Below are 21,481 nucleotides of genomic sequence, written 5' to 3'. Positions count from 1 at the left end.
AAGACAACATGAAATGGGGAAGACGACGTGGGAAGAAAAATTAAAAGAAAGCAAAATTGAAAATAAAAATGCTACGTCAAGCGGGAAGCAAAAAGGCAAAGGGGGAACGATAGATCTAGCATTTTCCTTTCAAATTCTGAAACCCTTATGTGGGCTGTTAGGGTTTGATTCTCAGCATCATAATCATTGAGAGACCTGGACAAGTCGGCCTCATACTCGATTCGACTAAATATGTTCAAATTTCGATCATTTTTGTGAACATTTCTTTTCTCTAGGAATCAATCCAATTGCCTATATCGCACATTATAGATGTTTTAATTTTTTATTTCTGTTAAATTAATTGAATTATTCTACTCATTATTTTTATATATTTATTAAGAAAAAATTAAAAAAGTAACAAATAAAAATAAATATATGATATAAAAATGATAAGTAGAATTATTATTATTATTATTATTTTTCCATAGACAATGCATCAAACATTTTCTTCAATGCAATTATGGCAGTGGTCTTTTTCCGAAAATACTAGTTAGTCCCTTTAGATGTATAGCTCAAAATTATTGTTAATGTATTTTAGTTTTTTAAAAATATTTAAAAAAATTATTACTAATAAATTTATTATTTGTTTAAATGTTTAAAAAATATTAAAAAAAAAAAAAAAAAAACAGTGATCAAACATAGTTACATAAGAGCTGGGTGGCTGCCATCGAAGCAACAATCTAAGTTGGGCAACAAGGCAAAGTTAAAGTTTGCCCACGGGCCCACATGTGTGTAGGATGGCTGATATGTACCATTGGGCCCAATTAATATGTCATTTGAATAAATTCGTTATCTAATAATTCTATACAAAAGATGTTATATATTATTTACGTGATATAATTTAATTTAAAAAATAAATTTTAAAATTTAAATATTATAAATTAAATTATATTATATAGCTAATGGGTGTACAAGGCAACGTTAAAGTTACCTCAAAAAGTCTTTGGTTGCCCCTAGTTGAGAATGGATGATACCTAATATTGGCTCGATTAATAGGTCATTTGAATAAGTTCACAGTCTAATAATTCTATATGAAAGACATCGCACATTATTTACATAATATAATTTAATTTGAAAGATAAATTTTAAAATTTAAGTTTTACAAATCAAATTATACTATATGGATAGTGTGTAGTGTAAATATTTTTAAATAGGACTTCTCTATTGTGATAGGTTAAAAAATTTTAATTGGATCCATAGGCCATAAGTCTAAGAACTCATTTTAAGACTAGTAGTAGAAGTTTACAAAATTTTTATATGGTATTAATAGACCAATATTTTTTAGAAACCTAATTGGAATTTATCTAATAATGTTGAATATGTTACTATCCCAAATTTATTATGGTGTATTATAGAATCTTATTAGACTCAATAATTGAGTTAAAATCCATTTAATGTTTATGAAGAAAGTAGCCTCATATATACCACACACATCTACCTAATTAACAAAGACAAGTATCATTTTAAACCATCACACACAGAAGAGAGAGAATCTCCATCTTCTCATTTAAAAAAAAAAAACTTCCCTAAGCCACAACTCGCTTGAGGGGATGGGAGCTTTGGCTCTTGCCCCCTCACTTCCTTTCCTTCCTTTTTTTTCAAGTTTTGCATTTGCATTTGTGTTTTTATTAGATCTAATAAAGGAGGTGATCCCAGTCTCAAAATTTTTTCGTCTCTATTTTCTCCCTTACAAACCCATAAATCTTTTGGGTTTGAAGTGCTGCCTGGTGGTCTGGTTGGATTGTACGATGGATGTGCCGAGATGTGCTGGTCGGGCTTGGATGTGCGATGTGCTCATGCAGTGTGCGATGGCCGCAATGGCCATGCTCTGTGCGATGGTTGCCGATGCTCGTGAAGTGCAGCCTAGTGGATCCGCCTAGTGCGAAGGTCATCGATGGGCTGGTTGTGAATAATAATAAAATAGTCTGTAAATAATAGTGAAGCAATTTGAATTAAAATATTTTATTGTGTTTTGAGAAATGAGAGAGAAAATTTGAATAAAAATATTATAAAATTCAAAAATCATTTGAATATTATTTTTGTTTTTAAGTTTGAAAATTTTGTATTGATTTTGTGTTTTGTTTTGAAATTTTTAAAAGTTATAATAATTAGATAATGATTAAATGAAAATTTTGAAGATTTGAAATTGAAAAGTATTTTGTATTTGAGTGATATTTGGAAAAGAAATTGTAGTTTTGAGAATTTATCATGTCATGTCATTACCCAAACATACCCATTCAACTACGCATAGCCATCTACCTCCAACTCCCTCAACAACGGACAACTGAAATATCAAATATGAAATTGTGGCCGACAATGAGTTGATAATGGGCCAAAGCTAACAAATGGCTAATAATAGATCAGAGATTGAGCTAACAATGGGCTAAATATGAGCTTGGTAACTATAGTTCCAAAATCAAAAGGCCAAAAATGATTTTGGGTCTTTAGACAATACTCATAATACAAAAAACTTAAAAAGGGCTCATAGCTAATAAAGGTATTCCAAAGTTGTGAATTTTAGACTAAACATGGTTGAACAACAAATGAAATTTCATGGGAGGTAAGGCTAATGGAAGAGTTTTAAAAAACAAATAGTCCACAAAATCTAACTTGGCATTAGCTAAGGACTCTGATATCATGAGAAATTATCATAAAAGAAAATAACTCAATTTCTTTTATCAACTAAATAAAGAATGTATAAAATAATATTGACACCCTTTGCAAAAACATTGAATCTAAGATCAAGTTGGAGGAATGTATCTTATAGCGCACCAATGGCAAAAACTATTGGGAAAACAATCTTACCCTTGGAAATCAAACTAGGTCAGTTGTTTGTATTATTCGAAAGGGAAGATATGGGAGGAGGTTCCCGGGAAGATATGGGAAGATAGTGGAATCACATCCTTTCAGCCTTCAGTAAGTCCAATTGTGAAGAGGAAGATCAAAAGTGCACATCTTGTAGTCTATCTTGTTCACCTCTAGCACGTTCATTTGGTTCCTATCATACACAAAAAGAGCTAGTCACATTGTATAAATGCTTGTCCTAAGCCTTAATATATATTGTAGTTGATATTGGTGGTTCAACTCATGTGCTCCCACGGTCCACCGCGTAGATGAGACCTTTAGCACTAGTACCATTGGGGTGCACATTAGCACCACCACTACCATGATAAGTGAGCAATTAATGGGTGAAAAAATGGACAAGTGGTGATTTCACATTATATCATAGCAAATGTCCTGAGTTAGAACAATAATGTCAAGTTACATTTAGTGGAATCATATCCTTTTAGCCTTCAGTAAGTCCAATTGTGAAGAGGAAGATTAAAAGTGCACGTATTGTAGTCTATGTTTTTCACCTCTGGCACGTTCATTTGGTTCTTATCATACACAAAAAGAGCTGGTCACATGTATAAATGCTTGTCCTAAGCCTTAATATATATTGTAGTTGACATTGGTGGTCCAACTCATGTGCTCCTATGGTCCACCGTGTAAATGAGACCCTTGGCACCAGCACCACCACTACCGTGGTAAATGAGCAATTAAGGGGTGAAAAGAGGGACAAATGGTAATTTCACATTATATCATAGCAAAGATCTTGAATTCGAACCTTAATTCTACACTTCATCTCACTATTTAAATATTTCATGTGTTGTGCCTATTTATTAAACGAGAATTTGTTAATGGAAGAGTTTTTTTTTTAAAAAATAGTCCACAAAATCTAGCTTCGCGTTAGCCAATGAGTCTGATAAGCATGAGAAATTAGGGGTGCTACCCGCCCCTTACGAGGCGGGGGCACCCCTTCCCCTTCCCCGCCCCCGGGATGCGAGGGCGGGGTACTCCACCCCGGTGGGCGGGATGTCCAATCCGTCCCGCCTCTTTTCACTTAAAAAAAATACTACATTTATTTGATTTAAAAATTATTTATAAGTGCAAAAGTAATTAAAAATGTACTTTTAGATCCAAATTATAAATTTAAATTTTGTTATATGATTATAATTTAAAAACTATGTAATTTTTAAATTTGTTAGTGCATATTTTTGTGTAAACTGTAGTGTATTAATTTTTAAATTATGTAGTTTTTAAATTTACCAATGTATATTTTATGAACAAGTCTAATAAATTATAATATATATTTATATATACACAATTTGTAAAATATAAATATATATTTATGTTTATATATATGTATATAATATATATATATGTATATAAATGGGAGCGGGGGCGGGACATGGGAAATGCGGAGCGGAATTGGGCCATTCCCGCCACCCGCCCCCACTAGGAGCCCTAGATGAGGGGTGGGGGGCCCCACCCCGCATGGGTGGAATGGGGTTGCCCGCCCTACCATGCGGGAGGCGGAGCGGAAGCGGCACCCGCCCCCGCTACCCACCCCTACAAGAAATTATCCTAAAAGGCAATAACTCAATTCCTTTTACCAACTGATTAAAGTCCACAAAATGAATTTGCGTTAGCGCCTCTACTACAGGAAATGTCTCAATTTCTGCTTCCTCGCTCTCTGAATTGACCAGTGTTTCTCGCGATGATTCTGGGATCTGTCAGCTTGTGATACTTACGTGGTCTCTTTTGGTTTTTCTATGCCTAACATATCCGTCACATTAATTTCGCCCACCAACTTTACATCCTTACCTGCCGGCCCATATCGCTTAAAATATTATTTGTTTACGTAAGTAGAACAAAAATGTCAACATTGCATTTAAAACCTCGTAAGTTTTCTTAACTGCCTTTGAATCATGTATTTTCAATGATTCAATTAAAAAAAAATAAACAAATATTTTCAATGATATTGGATATGTAAGGAAGGTACTGCCTATATTGTAGACTAAATGCAATCGTTGAAATTCAGCAACTCGGTCTCTGTTTTATTTCTGGGTGTTGCTTTCTTGTACTTCTTCGGAAACCCTGCTCCTTCTCCTTCTGAGAGTATGGCTGAAGATTCTTCCAAATCTATATACGATTTTACGGTTAAGGTACTGGATTTTGTTTGTTTCTTTCATCTTTGTTAATCTGTTTTTGGTTCTCACAAACTGAGGAAAAGAGAAGGATAAATTCAAGTTTAATGATTTGAATGTTTTTGAGTAACAAAAACTGAAAATAATTTGTACTTTATCGGACCTATAAAAGTTCTGGGGTTTTAACTTTGCTTTTCCATTACAAGAGTGACCAAATGAAAGCTAGTTCAATTCAATTGTTATGTGGGAGGTCCCTTTGTTGGTCTTTTTATTTTGGGCCACTCTTTTGTTTCATATCTGGTATGCATAGTTTTTATTTTTTGGAAACTCTAGATAGAAAATTTGAGATTGAAAGCTGTTAGGTTGTATTTGTTCAAGATTTATTTTTGCTTTTTGGCTTTCTTCTTCTTGTTTTGCTAAATGAATTTAATGGCAGGATATCCGTGGAAATGATGTAAGCTTGAGTGAATACAATGGGAAGGCTCTCTTGATTATCAACGTTGCTTCGAAATGGTATTCTAATCGACTCTATTTTCCTTTTGAATTTCTTGTCATGGTTGATTCCTAGTCCGTTGATGTATGTCCTCATGAGTCATGAGTGTGAAATTATTCATTTTTTATTGATCTCTCTTTGAAGTGATTGTCAAGAGTAGTGGTGCAATTTGATATTTTGTAATTTGAAATTTTACAGAACTTTTTCTTTATGAGTAAAAGATTAAAATTTTACAAAACATTATGGAAAAAACCATTTAAAAGATACCGAATTTTGCTTTCTCCAATTCCACCTTTGCTGTGGAGCATTGAATCATTCTTGTTCTATATGGAGACCTTATTATTTTCAATCGCCTCTTTGAGGTAAATCATGAATTATCGCAATTTGTGTTTACGATGGTTTTTATGATTCCTTTGTTTGATGCTTCTTCCTCTTGTTTAAGTTTGGCATGCACATGACACAATTAGCGTGGTCCATGGGTCAGGTAAGCATCTAAAGAAGACCTGCTTAAAATTTTTCCATCATACCAACGTAGATATGATGTTTCAAATTGGGGTATGCTCTTAAGATCTGAATACAGTTGGATTGACATTGCACTTGGCAAGGATTGATCCAATAAAGATCAAATTCCAACTAAGAAGATGAGAGAAAGCGTACTTCCTCATCGGTTTATGGAGGCTTTTATGCATATATTTTAGCGTTTTGATGCTTGAGATATTCAAGGGTACTTTCTTTTTAGCATATAATACTCCATGCTGTTCTTTCATTGCTCTTATTCCGAAGAAGGCAAGGGCTGTGGAGATAAGAGACTTTAGGCCTATTAGTCTGGTGAATGGCATTTATAAAATTATCTCTAAGGTGCTGGCAAATTGTTTGAGTAGGGTGATGGAGAGGATAATTTCACTATCTCAAAATGCTTTTGTGAGAGGAACGCAGATTTTAGATTCTGTTTTAATTTCTAATGAATGTTTGGAGAGTAGGTTGAAGGTGGAGAAAGCTGGTATCCTTATTAAATTGGATATGGAAAAGGCTTACGATCATGTAAGCTTGGATTTTCTTGTTTATTTATTGAGGAGATTTGGTTTTGGTGTTAAATGGTGCTCGTGGATTAAACATTGTGTTTCGACTTCAAAATTTTCTATTTTGTTGAATGGTGAACAGGCTGGTTTCTTTTGTAGTTCTTGCGGTTTTAGGCAAGGCGATCCCATTTCCCCCTTTCTTTTTGTTATGGTTATGAAAGCTTTGAGTAGAATGATTGAGAGGGCTGTGGAGGGTAATCTGCTGTCCAGTTTTGTGGTGGTTAACGAGACTAGGAATAATTTAAAGAACTCTCATTTGTTATTTGCTGATGACACCTACTTATAAAAAAAAAAAATTGCTGATGACACCTTGATTTTTTGTGAGCCTGATTCGGATAATTTTCGTGCTTTAAGAGCACTTTTGCTGTGTTTTGAAGCTGCTTCGGGGTTAAGAGTTAATTTGTCGAAGTCTGAAATTGTTCCTGTGGGTGATGTTCAGAATTTATCAGATTTGGCTAATTTACTAGGGTGCAGAATCTCTTCTTTGCCTTTGAGGTATCTTGGGCTTCCTTTGGGAGCCTCTTTTAAAGCTGTTAACATATGGGATGGGGTGATTGAAAAAATTGAAAGGAGGTTAGCGGGTTGGAAGAGGATCTACTTGTCTAAGGGGGGAAGACTAACTCTTATAAAGAGTACTTTGTCCAACCTGCCCACCTATTTCCTTTCTCTTTTTCCTCTTCTGGCAAGAGTTGAAAAGAGGATTGGGTGTTTATTTCGAAATTTCTTATGGGGAGGCAATGGTGAGGAAAATAAGTTTCACTTGGTTAGTTGGAAGAAGGCTTGTCAACCACTGGATCGTGGTGGTTTGGGGATTAAAGATTTAAGGGTTTTTAATAGAGCTTTACTTGGGAAATGGCCTTGGAGATATCATTTGGAGAGTAAAGCCCTATGGAAAAATGTGATAGAAGTGAAATATGAAAGTTTGTGGGGAGGTTGGTGTACTAAAGTAGCTAGTGGTGCTTATGGGGTTAGTTTGTGGAAATTTATTAGAAAAGGATGAGATTCCTTCTCCAATAATTTCAAATTGAAGGTGGGAGATGGTAAGAGGATTCTCTTTTGGCATGATCCGTGGTGTGGGGATGTTGCTATCAAGCTGGTTTTTCCTACCATTTTCAGAATTGCTAGGGATCATAATGCTTCTATTTATTATTCTTACTGCAGTAATAATAACAAGGATGAATGGAATATCATTCTTAAAAGGGATGTTAATGACTGGGAAGTGGATGAAGTTAAGGCTCTGCTGGTTAAACTCTACAGTTCAAAGTTGGTGCTTGAAAGAGAGGATAGCATGGTGTGGATTCCTGCTGGAAATGCTAAGTTTTCAGTCTCAACTTATTACAAAATTTTGTCAAGTCATAGTAGTAGTGTTTTTCATTGGAAAAGTATGTGGAAAGTGAAAGTTCCCTCTAAGGTTGCTTTTTTCTGTCGGGTGGCATCTTTGGGCGAAGTCTTGTCTACTGATAATCTTGGAAGGAGAGGTCTGTTTATTGCTGATTGGTATGTCATGTATAAAAGGGCAGGAGAATCTGTAAATCAACTTTTTCTTCACTGTGAAGTGACAAGAATATTGTGGAATGAGGTTTTGAGTTGGACAGGATTACATTGGTGGTGGATTTATTGGTAGGGTGGAAGGGTTTGAAGGGCTGTAAGAAGGCGGTGAGAGTTTGGAAGATGATACCTCCTTGTCTTATGTGGTGCATATGGCTTGAAAGAAATGGGAGATGCTTCGAAGATAAAGAACGCTCTTTGTGAGATCTTAGGGATTTTTTCTTGAGTACTTTGAGTTCTTAGGTTAAAGCTTTTGTAATGGAGGATAATTTTCTGCACCTGTTTTAGTTTTCTGGTGTCAGTTTCTTTTCGTTTGTGGAAGTTGCAGGTGTTTCCTTTGTATACGTCCTGTGTACTTGGGCTTATGCCTATTTCTTTGAATAAATTATTACTTATCAGAAATCACAAACAAACCACCATGAACTTGTGCACACTGAGTTCCTGCCTTCCCGGCAAGTATAGTTGTTGATTTTGAAATTCATGTGTTGCACTGATTAATAGAGCAGTGCATACGGCCTAATTTATGCGTTCTTTCCACCCATTAGCAAGATCGTTTCTGTATAGCCAACTAGATCCTTTGCACTTATTCTACATAAATGTTAATTCATATGACCAGGGGTGTTGGGCAGGCCCTCACACTTGGCCCAGTGCCCACCCAGCACATCCACCAGATCCCAGTGGGCGGGCAGTGGATGTCGTGAATCAAAACTAAAGAACCATATAAGCAGGTAGAGGGTGAGTGGGCTACACGCCCGCTTGCCCACTACTCCCAGATATAAAAGCCCAAAAACCCTAATTTCCTGATTTTACTCCTCTCTCACACTCCATCTCCATTCTTTTTCTCACTGGCTCCATCTTTCTCTTATTTCATCCTTCCGTTTCTCTCGAAGTCGAAAGATCAACCCAAGGCTTTCAAAGGTTCTTTGAGATCTCAAAGTTTCTTGATCCACCGCTGTGGCAGAGGGTTTCAAAAGTTCAAGGTGTGGGTCTTTGAAGTTTCACGACCTCCGGTTGTAGATTTTGGTTCTATTTTTTATTCTTAGGGTTTTTTCGGTGGCGATGGATTTGGACTTGTAAGCTGTTTGGTTTTAGGTTTTGGATTTGTGATGGTTTTTTATGATGCTGTGGAAATGGCTTCGTGGGGCTGGACATTTGGCTGCGCAATCGTCTGTCCATTCAACAGGAGTGGGGAGGGTTGGGGCAGGGTGGGGGAAGGAAAGGCCACACTGCCTGGGCAGGGTCCAAGGGAGCGTGTTTCCACACCATAAAAAAAGGACACTTTTAATATTAGATGTATTAAATAAAAATATATACATGTAATTTAAATGTTTTGATTCCTTGTTGAAAACAACTATATGTGAAGGTATGGGGAATTGTGATAGCCTCAAAAACGTTCTACAGATGCAAAACCGTCTTGAGTTCTAACTTAATATCAACTAATTAGCAAATACAATTAGTTTAGGAAATGAGAAGAAATTAAATGTATGTGAAGTTAACAATAATGAGAAATCATCATCACCTAAAAATATGTGGTCTGAATTTAAAGCAACGAAGTTCTGGTAAATAAAGTTATTAAACTTAAATTGATGAGCATTAATGATATGTTAATATTTCCCTGAAAATAATAGAGTCAAAGACATTTTCATCTCGCCAAATGGTATGTTGAACTTAAGAGCAAGTTTGGTTAAGTAAACTTTAAGAAGATTTGAAAGCTTGGATTTCCTATATATCTTGTAGTTCAAGTTTAAAGTAGCATTCTTGTGTTGTGTGTGACTTCTGTATTGTGCTTGGGAAGAAACTTGTGTGCGGATTTAAGAGGTTTGTACGTGTGGAGCCTCTGTGAGGTGATTCAACTCTTGTCTTTTACCTGAACCCATTTAAATTGAATGGATGCTTCTGTGCATTTAAGGCTTATATATATCATTTCTCCTAATTTAAAAGTTAGATAATTCGATCATGATTTTTGAGTTTATTTGAGGTTGCAAACTTTGATTGTATATATTACCCTTTCATTGTTGCAGTGGTTTAACACAAACAAACTACAAGGAGTTAAACGTGTTATATGAAAAGTACAAAAGCCAAGGTCCGTTTTTTGAGCTATTCTTGCATGTTTTCCATTCTTATCACTTTGAAATTGATAAAGTTTTCAATGTTTTGGGCAGGGTTTGAGATCTTGGCATTTCCTTGCAACCAGTTTGCAGGACAAGAACCAGGAAGCAATGAGGAAATTCAGGAAGTTGTGTGCACGATGTTTAAAGCTGAATTCCCAATTTTTGATAAGGTAATTCCCCTCACAAACAAAGAGACCAACTTTGAGAATGTTTTGTCCGCAATCCATATATACAGTTCCAGTATGCAAATTGATTATTCCTTGTGTGGCAGTCACTAAAAGTATCTCATCAACCTGGATTGAATATATTGACAGCAGTCTGTTATCCATATTTCTTTGTGACAACAATTCTGCCTAAAGAAGTGTTGAGAGACGAAAGGCATGCTAGTAAATATTAATGTTATATTTCTCATCTATCTGTTTAGATTGAAGTGAACGGGAAGAATGCAGCACCCCTTTACAAGTTCCTCAAATCCCAGAAAGGGGGGATATTTGGAGATGGCATAAAATGGAACTTCACAAAGTTTCTGGTGAACAAAGAAGGAAAGGTTGTGGAGAGATATGCGCCAACCACATCACCTCTTAAAATTGAGGTTAGAACAATGTTTCCCTTTTGTTCATGTTTGATTCTGCTGAAGACTGTTTGCCTGAAGCTGATTATTGTTTCTTCCCTCCCGTCTTGCAGAAAGACATACAGAAGCTATTGGAATCATCTTAAGTACCAAGGTTTGAAGCCGTAATTTATATTTTGCATTGTCATGTCAAAAAATGTTTTCTATAATAATCTTTTGTGTCCTACTAAGTATTATATGAGCTATATGTTTTCAATTTGGCTTTGTTGGGATGTTATGGTATTTTGTTGCGAAGACTATGGTGGATCAGATTTTTCAACCAAATCAAAAATAAAAGTTACTCTCTTTTCACTTATCAATTATTTCTTCTACTTCATGGCCTAAGGAAAAAAGTTACAAAAAAAATCTTGTGTATGTAGCAGAACTCTCCCTCGCTCTCTCTCCACACAGCCACCTTAATTCATCATGATCTTTTCTGGAGTTACTATTAGGGGTGAAGAAAAAAACCAGTAAACCGAACCCGTTCAAAACTAGTTCGTACCAGTTTTATTTTTTTCAAAATCGGTTTCGGTTTTCCTTTTTCTAATACCGGACTGAACTGGTTCATGTATATATATATATATATATTAATTTTTTACATTATATATAATTTTTATATATAATTATATGTAAAATAATTTGTAAAATAATTTTATATTATATGTTAAATTGTTAATTAAAATAACATTAAATTTTAAAATCCTATTATTCATGTATAATAATAATAATAATCTAATAACATAAAATTAATTTTATAAATCTTAATATAACATTTGATATAACATTATCATTAAAAGTTTTAATTTTATAATATAAAATTATTATAACATAAAATTTTAATCTTAAAACATAAATTGATCATGTTATTAATATAAACTATATATATTAAGGATAAAAGCATTTTATAGTATAATAAATTATAATATATATTCTTTTTGATAAATACATTTCTATACATTTAACCGTATACACTCATATAAAAAGTGTATATAACCATTATATTATCAATAACATGCATAATCAAATACTATATCACTATATGATATTATTATTATATATATATAACTATAGTATTAATAGTTATACTAATACTATATATCTAGATAATTCACTATATATCACTATATCACTATAATATAGTTATACGAACTATATAATCCACTAATACTATACTAGAACTAGTAAAACCGGAAGTACCGATTTAGAGGTATAACTGGTGCGGTATCGATTCTTCAAATCCCAAAACCGGTGTATACTGGCTTGGTTATAAAATATATCCAAAACTAGACCAGTTACACTCCTAGTTATGATCGTCCTCCCCTAAAAGAGAGCCCATTTACCATTGATGTATACTTCAATTTATTGAGCGTATGCATGGTGCTCAATCCAAAGTTTATTGCCATCAGGATAAAATTGAAGACCCGCACAGCCCGTGAAATAATTTTTGCTAAAAGAGACTTAAAGTAGCAGGAAAAAATTATTAGATGCCTACATCATGTCGAAATTTCAAATGCATTATGACTGTTTTGTTCGGAAGGATTTAGCCTGAAACCCGCTTCTTTATATAATTTCCGGTTGTTGTGCTTGCAGAAAAATTTGATTATTTTGCATCTCTTTTACAGGCATTGGCATAACGATGTGGTTGTTCCTTGGGAGTACATACATCAGAAGAATGCATTATGGTTGTGTTGGTGAATTATAAGTTTATATAATATACTACTTGAATAATCAGTTGAGATTGTGTCACTGTTGTCCTTGAAATTATAAGTTTAGTGGTTGGATGCTGCCTAGAATAAAAAGACATCCAGAATAGTTCTGCTTATGTACCACAGCCAAAGGAAAAAAAATAAAAATAAAAAACTTAGAGAATTACCCATTGTCTCTGTGCATTCAGGGGTGTTCTTACTTCTAAGTGCTTACCCCAAAAAAATAAATAAAAAAAAATGTCCATATGGGGTGATGAGGGTGGGTCATTCTTAAATATAAAGATCTCATTTGGCAATACAATGTATCTCAAGTATTTTCAGATATTTTCTTGCCAAATCACACTTTTTAATTTTAAATTTTTAACTTTTTCATGTAATCATTATCTTATCATTACAACTTTTTCAAACTCTAAAATAAAACACAAAAAATTATACTGTTTTTTCAAATTTCAAAACAAAAATAATATTAAAAAATTATAATCAAACAATTTTATAATTTTATAATATTTTTATTCAACTTTTTCTCTATTCTTTTTCAAAATTTAATAAAACATCTTAATTCAAAGTCTTTCATTATCACTCAGATATATTTAGATATTCCAAGTATCCAAATGAGTCTTAAAAGGATGTCACCAAATAAAACATATATAGTTTTTAACAGAGAAAAGTAATTTTGCCATTATAAATTTCATTATTTTCATTCACACCTATTATGTTAAGAGAGAAATATATAAAACTACTTAAAACTGTGCTCCTAAAACAGGCATTAGGAATGTAAATGTGTAGATGAATCTTTCCCTTGATATCATGGGGTGTGTTTGGTGTGGACGTTCCGAATGCACAAATGGATTCTGGATGCTCTCATGCGAAGCTTAATTTTTTAATCATAGCCATAAATTCGTCGACCTTCAATAAATTCTTTTGTAAAAACTTTTTACCAATTTCCATTAGTTAGCCCCTTTTTTACCCCTTTTTTACTTATTATTGACATTTAATCAAAAGAAACAAATGCAAGAAGCTGGAGGTCTACTGATGCAAATCCAAATTGATATGAGGTATCTAAGTCCAGATTCTATATTGATTGCATTGAAGTATTATCTTAAGAAGATGAGTTCATACAAATATAGAAGGAAAAACTTAATATATTCCTTAGACTAAGGACAATATTAGTTATTTGAGTAATACTACATACAGTCGTAGAGTCGCTTTGAAAAAGAGTGGGGTCCACCATTAAAAAAATTAATTTCTTTTCATGTGGGTTCCGTATTTATTCACTTTTTTCAAAGTGATCGCACAACGCTTGTGCACTCATGACTGCAACTATCATTTCTCCAATTATTTTTCTTCAAATCATATATTTATGATCATTCTTACTTTGTTAGTAAATATTTAGTTTCAAGTTTGTAAATGATTCTGATTTTACTTTTAACCAATATTTTGGTAGGATTCTTGTTTATTTATGTATCGGCGTTAGTTGATATCAGAGCTTTAGCATTTTCTTGGGGTGATTCTCATTAGTTTTTATGGCTGGTGGTCGTGGTCGTGGTGGGTAGATTCTAAATGAGGAAGTCCCGCACCGTGAGCGTAGCATTTAGTATGTGATGATTGAAGATTTGCATAAGCAAGTTACAGAGTTAACCCGGCGTCTAACGGCGCAGGATATCGATGATCATGAGATGGAAAATCACGATTCCAATTATAGCTTTGAGAACCTTAATCAAAAGCGTGCTCTATTTTGGGAGTACAATGGTAGGGAGAAGCATCATGGAGACCTCAGTTTCAGAGTTGATTTACCAAAATTTTCTATTACACTTCAAACTAAAGGTTTTGTTGATTTATTGCAAGAGGTTGATTGGACTTACTACTCTGAGGAAGAAGAGTTTAAGGATGGACATTCTTCCATAAGGTGGAACTCTATACCAATCTACAATACCTATCCTGATGAAGATAATCTAGTGGATGAGATAACTATTTTTATTGAAAACATAGAAATTTTGGAAAAAGAAAATGGTGGTGAAGTTTTGAAATTTGAAGATCTTGAAACAACTTATGAGACAATTCACTTTGTTGATTTTCTTGGAGTTGAGGATTTTTTTTCAAATTCTCCTATACAAAAATTTTTTTTTTGGATTTGAGACATGAGAAATAAACTTAATTCTGAAGTATAAGATGCTTAATATTATTTTATTTCGAGCCGATCAAATCAATTTTAATTTTTTCGTGATCATTGGGATGATACAACAAATGGAGAGAAATATTAGTCTAGTTGGACATCCAAAAGATCGAGGCAAGAGAGTCTAGAATTCGATGACGAATTATCTTCAACCCAATGAGAATGATGCAAACCCAAATTGATATGGGGGGTATCTAGGTCCAGATTCTACGTTGATTGTATTGAAGTACTGTCTTAAGAAGATGAATACGTACAAATATAGAAGGAAAAGTTTAATATCTTCCTTGGACTAAGGGCAATATTAGTTATTTTCTTTCAAATCATATATTTATAATCATTCTTATTTTGTTAGTAAATATTTGGTTTCAAGTTTGTAAATGATTCTGATTTTACTTTTGACTAAATTTTTGGTAGGATTCTTGTTTATTATGTATTAATTTCTCATACAATAATTTAGATTTTTTCATTTTTAAATCTCTATTATGTTCGGCATCAGTTGGTATCAGAGCTTTAACACCTTTTCTGGGGTGATTCTCATCAATTTTTATGGCCGGTGGTTGTGATTGTAGTCGTCGTGGGCAGGTTCCGAACGATGAAGTCCCGCACTATGATCGTAGCATTCAGGATGTGATAATTGAAGATTTGCATAGGCAAGTTGCAGAGTTAACCCAGCATCTAACAGCGTAGGATATCGGTGATTGTGATATGGAAATTCTAATTATAGTTATGAGAACTTGTGTCACAAGCGTGCTCTATTTTGGGAGTACAGTAGTAGGGAGGAGCATCATGGGGACCTCAGTTTCAGAGTTAATTTACCAAAATTTTTTGGTACACTTCAAGTTGAAGGTTTTGTTGATTTATTACAAGAGATTGAGTGGATTTACTACTCTGAGAAAGAAGAGTTTGAGGATGAACATTCTTCCATAGGGTGGAACTCTATACCAATCTACGATACCTATCTTGATGAAGATAACCTAGTAGATGGATAACTATTTTTATTGAAAATATAGAAAATTTGGAAAAAGAAAATGGTGGTGAAGTTTTGAAATTCGAAGATCTTGAAATAACTTATGAGACAATTAACTTTGTTGATTTTCTTGGAGTTGAGAATTTTTTTTTTCAAATTTTCCTATGCAAAATATTTTTTTTTTTTTTTTGGATTTAAGATGTGGGAAAGAAGCTTAATTTTGGAGTATAAGATGTTCAGTATTATTTTATTTCATTCCGATTAAATCAATTTTAATTTTTTTGTGATCATTGGGATTATACAACAAATGGAGAGAAATATTGGTTTAATTGGACCTCCAAAAGATCGAGGCAAGAAAATTTAGAATTCAAGGACAAATTCTCTTCAACCCGGTGAGAATGATGCAAACCCAAATTGATATGGGATATCTAGATTCAGATTCTACATTGATTGTATTGAAGTACTAGCTTAAAAAGATGAATTTGTACAAATATGAAAGGAAAATCTAGATATCTTCCTTGGACTAAGGGCAATATTAATTATTTTCTTTCAAATCATATATGTATGATCATTCTTACTTTGTTAGTAAATATTTGATTTCAAGTTTGTAAATGATTTTGATTTTGCTTTTGACTAAATTTTTAGTAAGATTTTTGTTTATTTATGTATTAATTTTTCATACAATAATTTAGATTTTTTCATTTTTGAAAAATTTTTCATAATTTCAAATTTTGCATCAATTTAAGTCCGGTTTGTGGGCTTTATAAAATAATTTCAAATTTTATTATTAATCAATATTATTCAGAGTTTTTTTCTATATTTTGAACAAATCTCTTATTTTTTCTGTGTTGATCACCTGTTGGAACTAGCCGTCAGAATTAATCTCTATTCTGTCCGGCGTCAGTTACTTAGTAATTAAGTAATAATACCAAATTTACTTGATATTCCCAATCAAGGTTCCTTGTTCTTGAAATATTAGGAGAATAAGATTTTAGAGCATTACTCGCCCTTTAAGAATCACTTTTTAAAGCTATAGTTTGCAATCTTCCTCTCAAAATTGCATGAGTTTGAAAGTCATTTTGGGCATTAGTCGTACGCAAAGAATCGCCTTCAACTATAATTTCGTTAGCTCTGATGCTACAAATCATGAAGATTTTCTCTCAAAACTTGCAAGGGTTTTAATCAAATTTTTTAATACCGTTTCGGTTAAGACACTAGAACGAAATATTTCAATACTAATATTATTTTGGAATTGTCTATATTTAGATAAATTATATTTCAAAATAATATCAATGCAAGTCTTGAAAAGTTATGACACATATTTATAAAACTCAGTAATACTTATAAGTTCTTAATCCAACTATTAAAAAAAAAAATCACTCATCGTCATCACGAAAAGGGGATTAGGGATTTGATTTTCCGTTCTCGAGAAAAGAGGATTAAAAAAAAGTTAAGAAAATAGTTTTCAAATGTGAGAATTGGAGTGAAAATTATAAAAATATACTAAAAATACAAAATTTTGGCTGGTACACTAAAAACCAGCCGGTACACTGAAAACTTGCCGGTATCAACCGAAATGCATTGAAATGGCTGGTATTTTACCAGATACAAAACACATATCTCTCTCGTGCCTGTTACTAGTCTGGTACGGTAAATACTAGCCGGTACGACACAATATTGAAAACCTTGGTTTCAATGTCATCCGCATCTTCAACTCTTTTTCCTTTTATGAATAATTATATTTGAATGCATTTATACCACACACTATTTATATGACATAATTTGATTTTGAAGATAAATTTTAAAATTTAAATCTTACAAATCAAATTATGGCACTTGTATGATGTGTGGTGTAAAGATTTTCAAATAGAATAATTCTTTTTTGACCTTATTCATACCCATTATAGGCTAATTTATAGCTTGACCTTGTCATCTCCTAATATAGGCTTGCATTTTGAAAGTCGGGAAATATTACACCTTCTGCATTAAGCTTCCTTCAACGCCCCATAAGGAGGAGACTTCCAAAACCATTCTGTGCAAGCTTAGCTTTTTAATATTCTGCAGCATCAGCCTTTTTGGATTCCAAGTCCATTGGCTGAGGATTCTCATTCAAATCCAATGCTAATAATCCAAAGTTGGGTTATTTATGTCAAAATCAAGCACCAAGGATCCGATCCTTCCACATTTGCCTTGTATAAATAAGGGCAGCAGCATAAAGCATGGAGACAGTCTTCTGCTTCATGCCTACTCAAATCACATCATTTCAATGGATTTTTTTTTAGAGTTTCCAAACAGAACCTCCAAGAAAATTATATTAAAAGAACTTCTCTTGGCATCTTTAAATTCCCTAGAAACTATTCTAGAAACTCCTTTCCCCAGTACCGTAGTGGGAGATTCACCATCCATCCTCTTTGTTATTGCAAAGCGTAGTAGGTCCTTGGACAGAAAACTGTTTTTTTCTCTTTGCCCAAATCAATTTGTCATCTAACATTATAGGCCTCAATGAAATCTTTAAGATTTTATCTGCTTCGATGGGCCAAGATTTGAGCCTTGGGTTGCCATTGTTTCCTGATGTTACTTCAATGATTTTCAAGTGTTTCCAGTTGGTGAAGCAAGAGCAGCTTTTCTTGTAGTCCTGTAAAAGCTTGTTTATTAGAGACTGGTAAGTACTTAACATCATGCTTGAATGAGATTCTTTATACATCTTATCAGGCACCATATACCACAGTCACATCACCACAGACTAGAGAATCGTCGTACGCTCATGAAAGGCCGTCACCACTCTACTAAATGGCATTTCCTTTTGCACTCACAATATTTTTAATTTAAAAATTACAGTTTTATTTGAATGCCTTTATATCACATTATATTTATATGATATAACTAAAAAAATTATATTTTAATTTAATGATATTTTTATAAAATAGTATTACTTTATTTAAATTATATTAAAAAAATATTTACCACTTAAAGCATAATTGTGAAAATAGTTATATGTATATCATTTTCAGACTAATTTGTCCTAAAGATAAATCACAGTATGAACTCTAGAGGAGTTAATATTGGTCTAGCCCAAACCAGAGGCCTAAGGCCTATCATCCATAAAGGATAGCTACTCAAAGGAGTCGTGTAGTTTAATGCAAATCCTAGCCGTCCTGATTATTAGGAGGAGGATAAACTCACGCATTATGAATATAAATAACGTGATGATTAGGTAATTACGATATATCATGGATAAATCTTCTAATGGATAAGTATTGTTCAAAGTTAATCAGTTTATAATACTCATCCAATATTCTCCACTCCTATATATAGGGGCAGTAGGTAACCTTCGAATCATCTGATTGAGTATTCTTGAATTATTATCCCTCACTTAAGCATCGAAGGTGTCACAGGCACACTGCGCCGCCTACGTAATGATTTGCAGGTTAACGATCACGACCGGTGGTAGGACACATCCTTTACAATGGAGCCGTCTGTGGAATTCTGTAATTTGTGATTTCAGTTTTTCATTGGACTTCAATGTGGTTCCCTCATCCCGACCGTGACACATTCTCAAGCAACTTGTGAATCAAAAGCAACGCCTGCAGACATGGAAACGCGATTAGTAGTAACTGAAGAAAAGCTGAAGATAGCATTAGATGCCATGGAAAACCTAAGAAAAAAGAACGAGGAACTAAAGTGCTGCAACATTGAGCTCGGTGATGCTACCATACCCAGCCATAGTGAATAGAGAGAAGAAGAAGCACATAGCAATGGGGGAGTGAACGCGGAGGATGTGGAAAAGAAGAAGATGGATGACGAGCTACGTAGCCTTGTCGGCAAGTACGAGGAAATGGCTGGGAGGATCTTCCTTGGTGGAACAACTGTTGAGCCACACGGATTTGCTTTATAGTGCGAAAGTAATGGTCGCCGCCTCTACAGGAAAACCCTGAATCCTTTTTGTGGATGGCTCCTCTTGTCATGCTGGAGGAGGGGTAGGAGTCCACATAATCAGTGGCGAAGGGTAGAAGCATTGCTACATGGTGATGCTCACGTTCAAAATCACCAAAAATGAAGTAGTATATGAGGCACTCGTAGCAGGGTTCTTAGTCACCGAAGCATTAGGGCGACCGAGTTAGAGGTGAAGTTAGACTCATAGGTAGTAGTCAACAAGTGTTAGGAACATATGCCACCAAGGGAGAAAATCTGAAGAAATACCTGAGTCGAGTTTGGGAGGCGCACGACCAATTTTCCTATTTTAGCATAGCTCAAGTGCCTAGAGAAAGCAACGTAGTGTTGGACAGGTTAGCGCGTACAACATCGGGGATGGAGGACTCCCCCCCGGGAAGTCAAGAGAAGGGTAATGGAAGTCCCAGCAATAGGACCAAAAGTCTACATGGTAGGCAGCAACGAGCCCGAGTGGGTCGACGACATCATCAAGTATCTAGATGCAAGCGAACTCCCTGAGATGAAAAAGGAGGCAAGAAACGTAAGAAGAAGGGCAATGACACTCGTGAAGGTGGATAGGTTCCTCTATAAGAGGGGTTCCGCCGCCCCTACTACGATGCATCTTACCGCAAGAAGCACTGTACGTTTTAGTTGAGATACATGAACGGATATGCGAAAACCACTCTGGGGGAAAGGCATTGGCCACAAAGGTTGTAAGGCAAGATACTACTGGTCCAATACACTCAGAAATGCTAAAGAATTTGCAAAAAGGTGCGTCAAATGTCAGACGTACGCACCAGTATCACACTCCCCCCAGTGGAGCTGACTTCTATGACCGCCCCTTGGACGTTCGCCCAATGGGGGGTTGACCTAGTTGGACCCTTCCCGTCCTGTAAAGGTGGAGTTAAGTTCATGATCATAGTAGTGGACTACTTTACAAAGTGAGCGGAAGCAGAACCTCTGGTGACAATTATGACCAAAGCCATGATAAAGTTCTTGTGGAAGAATGTCATTTGATGGTATGGAATTCCACAAAGCATGGTCTCGAATAACAGGCGATAGTTTGATTCAGAGCACTACTGGGAGTGATGTGCCGAGCTAAAGATACATGTCAAATATTCATTCCCAGGACACCCACATGCAAATGGACAGACATAAGCTACCAACAAAGCATTGCTAGGCATTCTGAAGAAGAAACTCACAGATAAGAAAAGGGAATGAGCGAAGGAACGACTAGGAGTATTATAGGCCTACGGGACCACAGTAAAGACCCCTACAGGGGAGACCCCATTCACTTTGGCATATGAGAGTGAAGCAGTACCCCCTGTAGAAGTCGGTCTGCCAAGTTACCAAACCCGTCATTTTTCGGCGTCCAAGAATGATGAAGTTATGGAAGAGCACATCGACCTTCTAGAAAGAGAGACGAGTGAAGTCAGGATGATACTCGACAAGAAAAAGGCATAATACTATTTCAACAAGAGAGTTAGACCTAAGACATTCAAGATAGGAAACCTGGTGCTAAGGGAAAGCAAGGTCACCACCAAGGAAGAGGGTAAGCTCGGACCTCGATGGGAAGAACCATACGTGGTAGTGGCCAACCACAGACTTGGATTGTACCGCTTGAAGGATAGCCAAGGCAAAAAGCTGCAACACCCCTGGAATGCAGAATACTTGAAGAAATTCTACCACTGATTATGTTAATTTCTTGATTTCTTAGAACTCTACTGTTGAATTTCTGATTATGTTTCGTAGTAAATAAAGCGTCCGTTCTGGGCTAGCGTCAACTCACCCAAGGAAAAAGGGAGCAGAGGTCAACAGACCATATGACCCTTAAACACCGATGACGAGTCTAAAA

The 21,481-nt window shown here is 34.8% G+C and overlaps 1 protein-coding gene across 2 annotated transcripts; it reads left to right on the top strand.

The window, feature by feature from the left end:
• The first annotated feature begins 4,537 nt into the window (after positions 1–4,537).
• Positions 4,538–12,672, top strand: LOC121236942 (probable glutathione peroxidase 2). 2 transcript variants are annotated; one of them, XM_041133478.1, is made up of 7 exons: positions 4,538–5,027; positions 5,446–5,522; positions 10,151–10,212; positions 10,292–10,410; positions 10,665–10,832; positions 10,925–10,965; positions 12,473–12,672. In XM_041133478.1, the coding sequence occupies exons 1-6, from the start codon at positions 4,884–4,886 to the stop codon at positions 10,955–10,957; spliced, it is 603 nt and encodes a 200-aa protein (XP_040989412.1). In that variant the 5' UTR covers positions 4,538–4,883; the 3' UTR covers positions 10,958–10,965; positions 12,473–12,672. The 2 variants fall into 2 exon arrangements, with proteins under 2 accessions (XP_040989412.1, XP_040989405.1); XM_041133471.1 differs by lacking the exon at positions 12,473–12,672 and having other exon boundaries at positions 4,663–5,027; positions 10,925–11,166.
• Positions 12,673–21,481: the final 8,809 nt, after the last annotated feature.

This window comes from Juglans microcarpa x Juglans regia, chromosome 1D (assembly GCF_004785595.1).
Source record: "Juglans microcarpa x Juglans regia isolate MS1-56 chromosome 1D, Jm3101_v1.0, whole genome shotgun sequence".
In the NCBI taxonomy this organism is placed as follows: Eukaryota; Viridiplantae; Streptophyta; class Magnoliopsida; order Fagales; family Juglandaceae; genus Juglans; species Juglans microcarpa x Juglans regia.
This window is presented reverse-complemented; position numbering and strand designations above follow the sequence as displayed.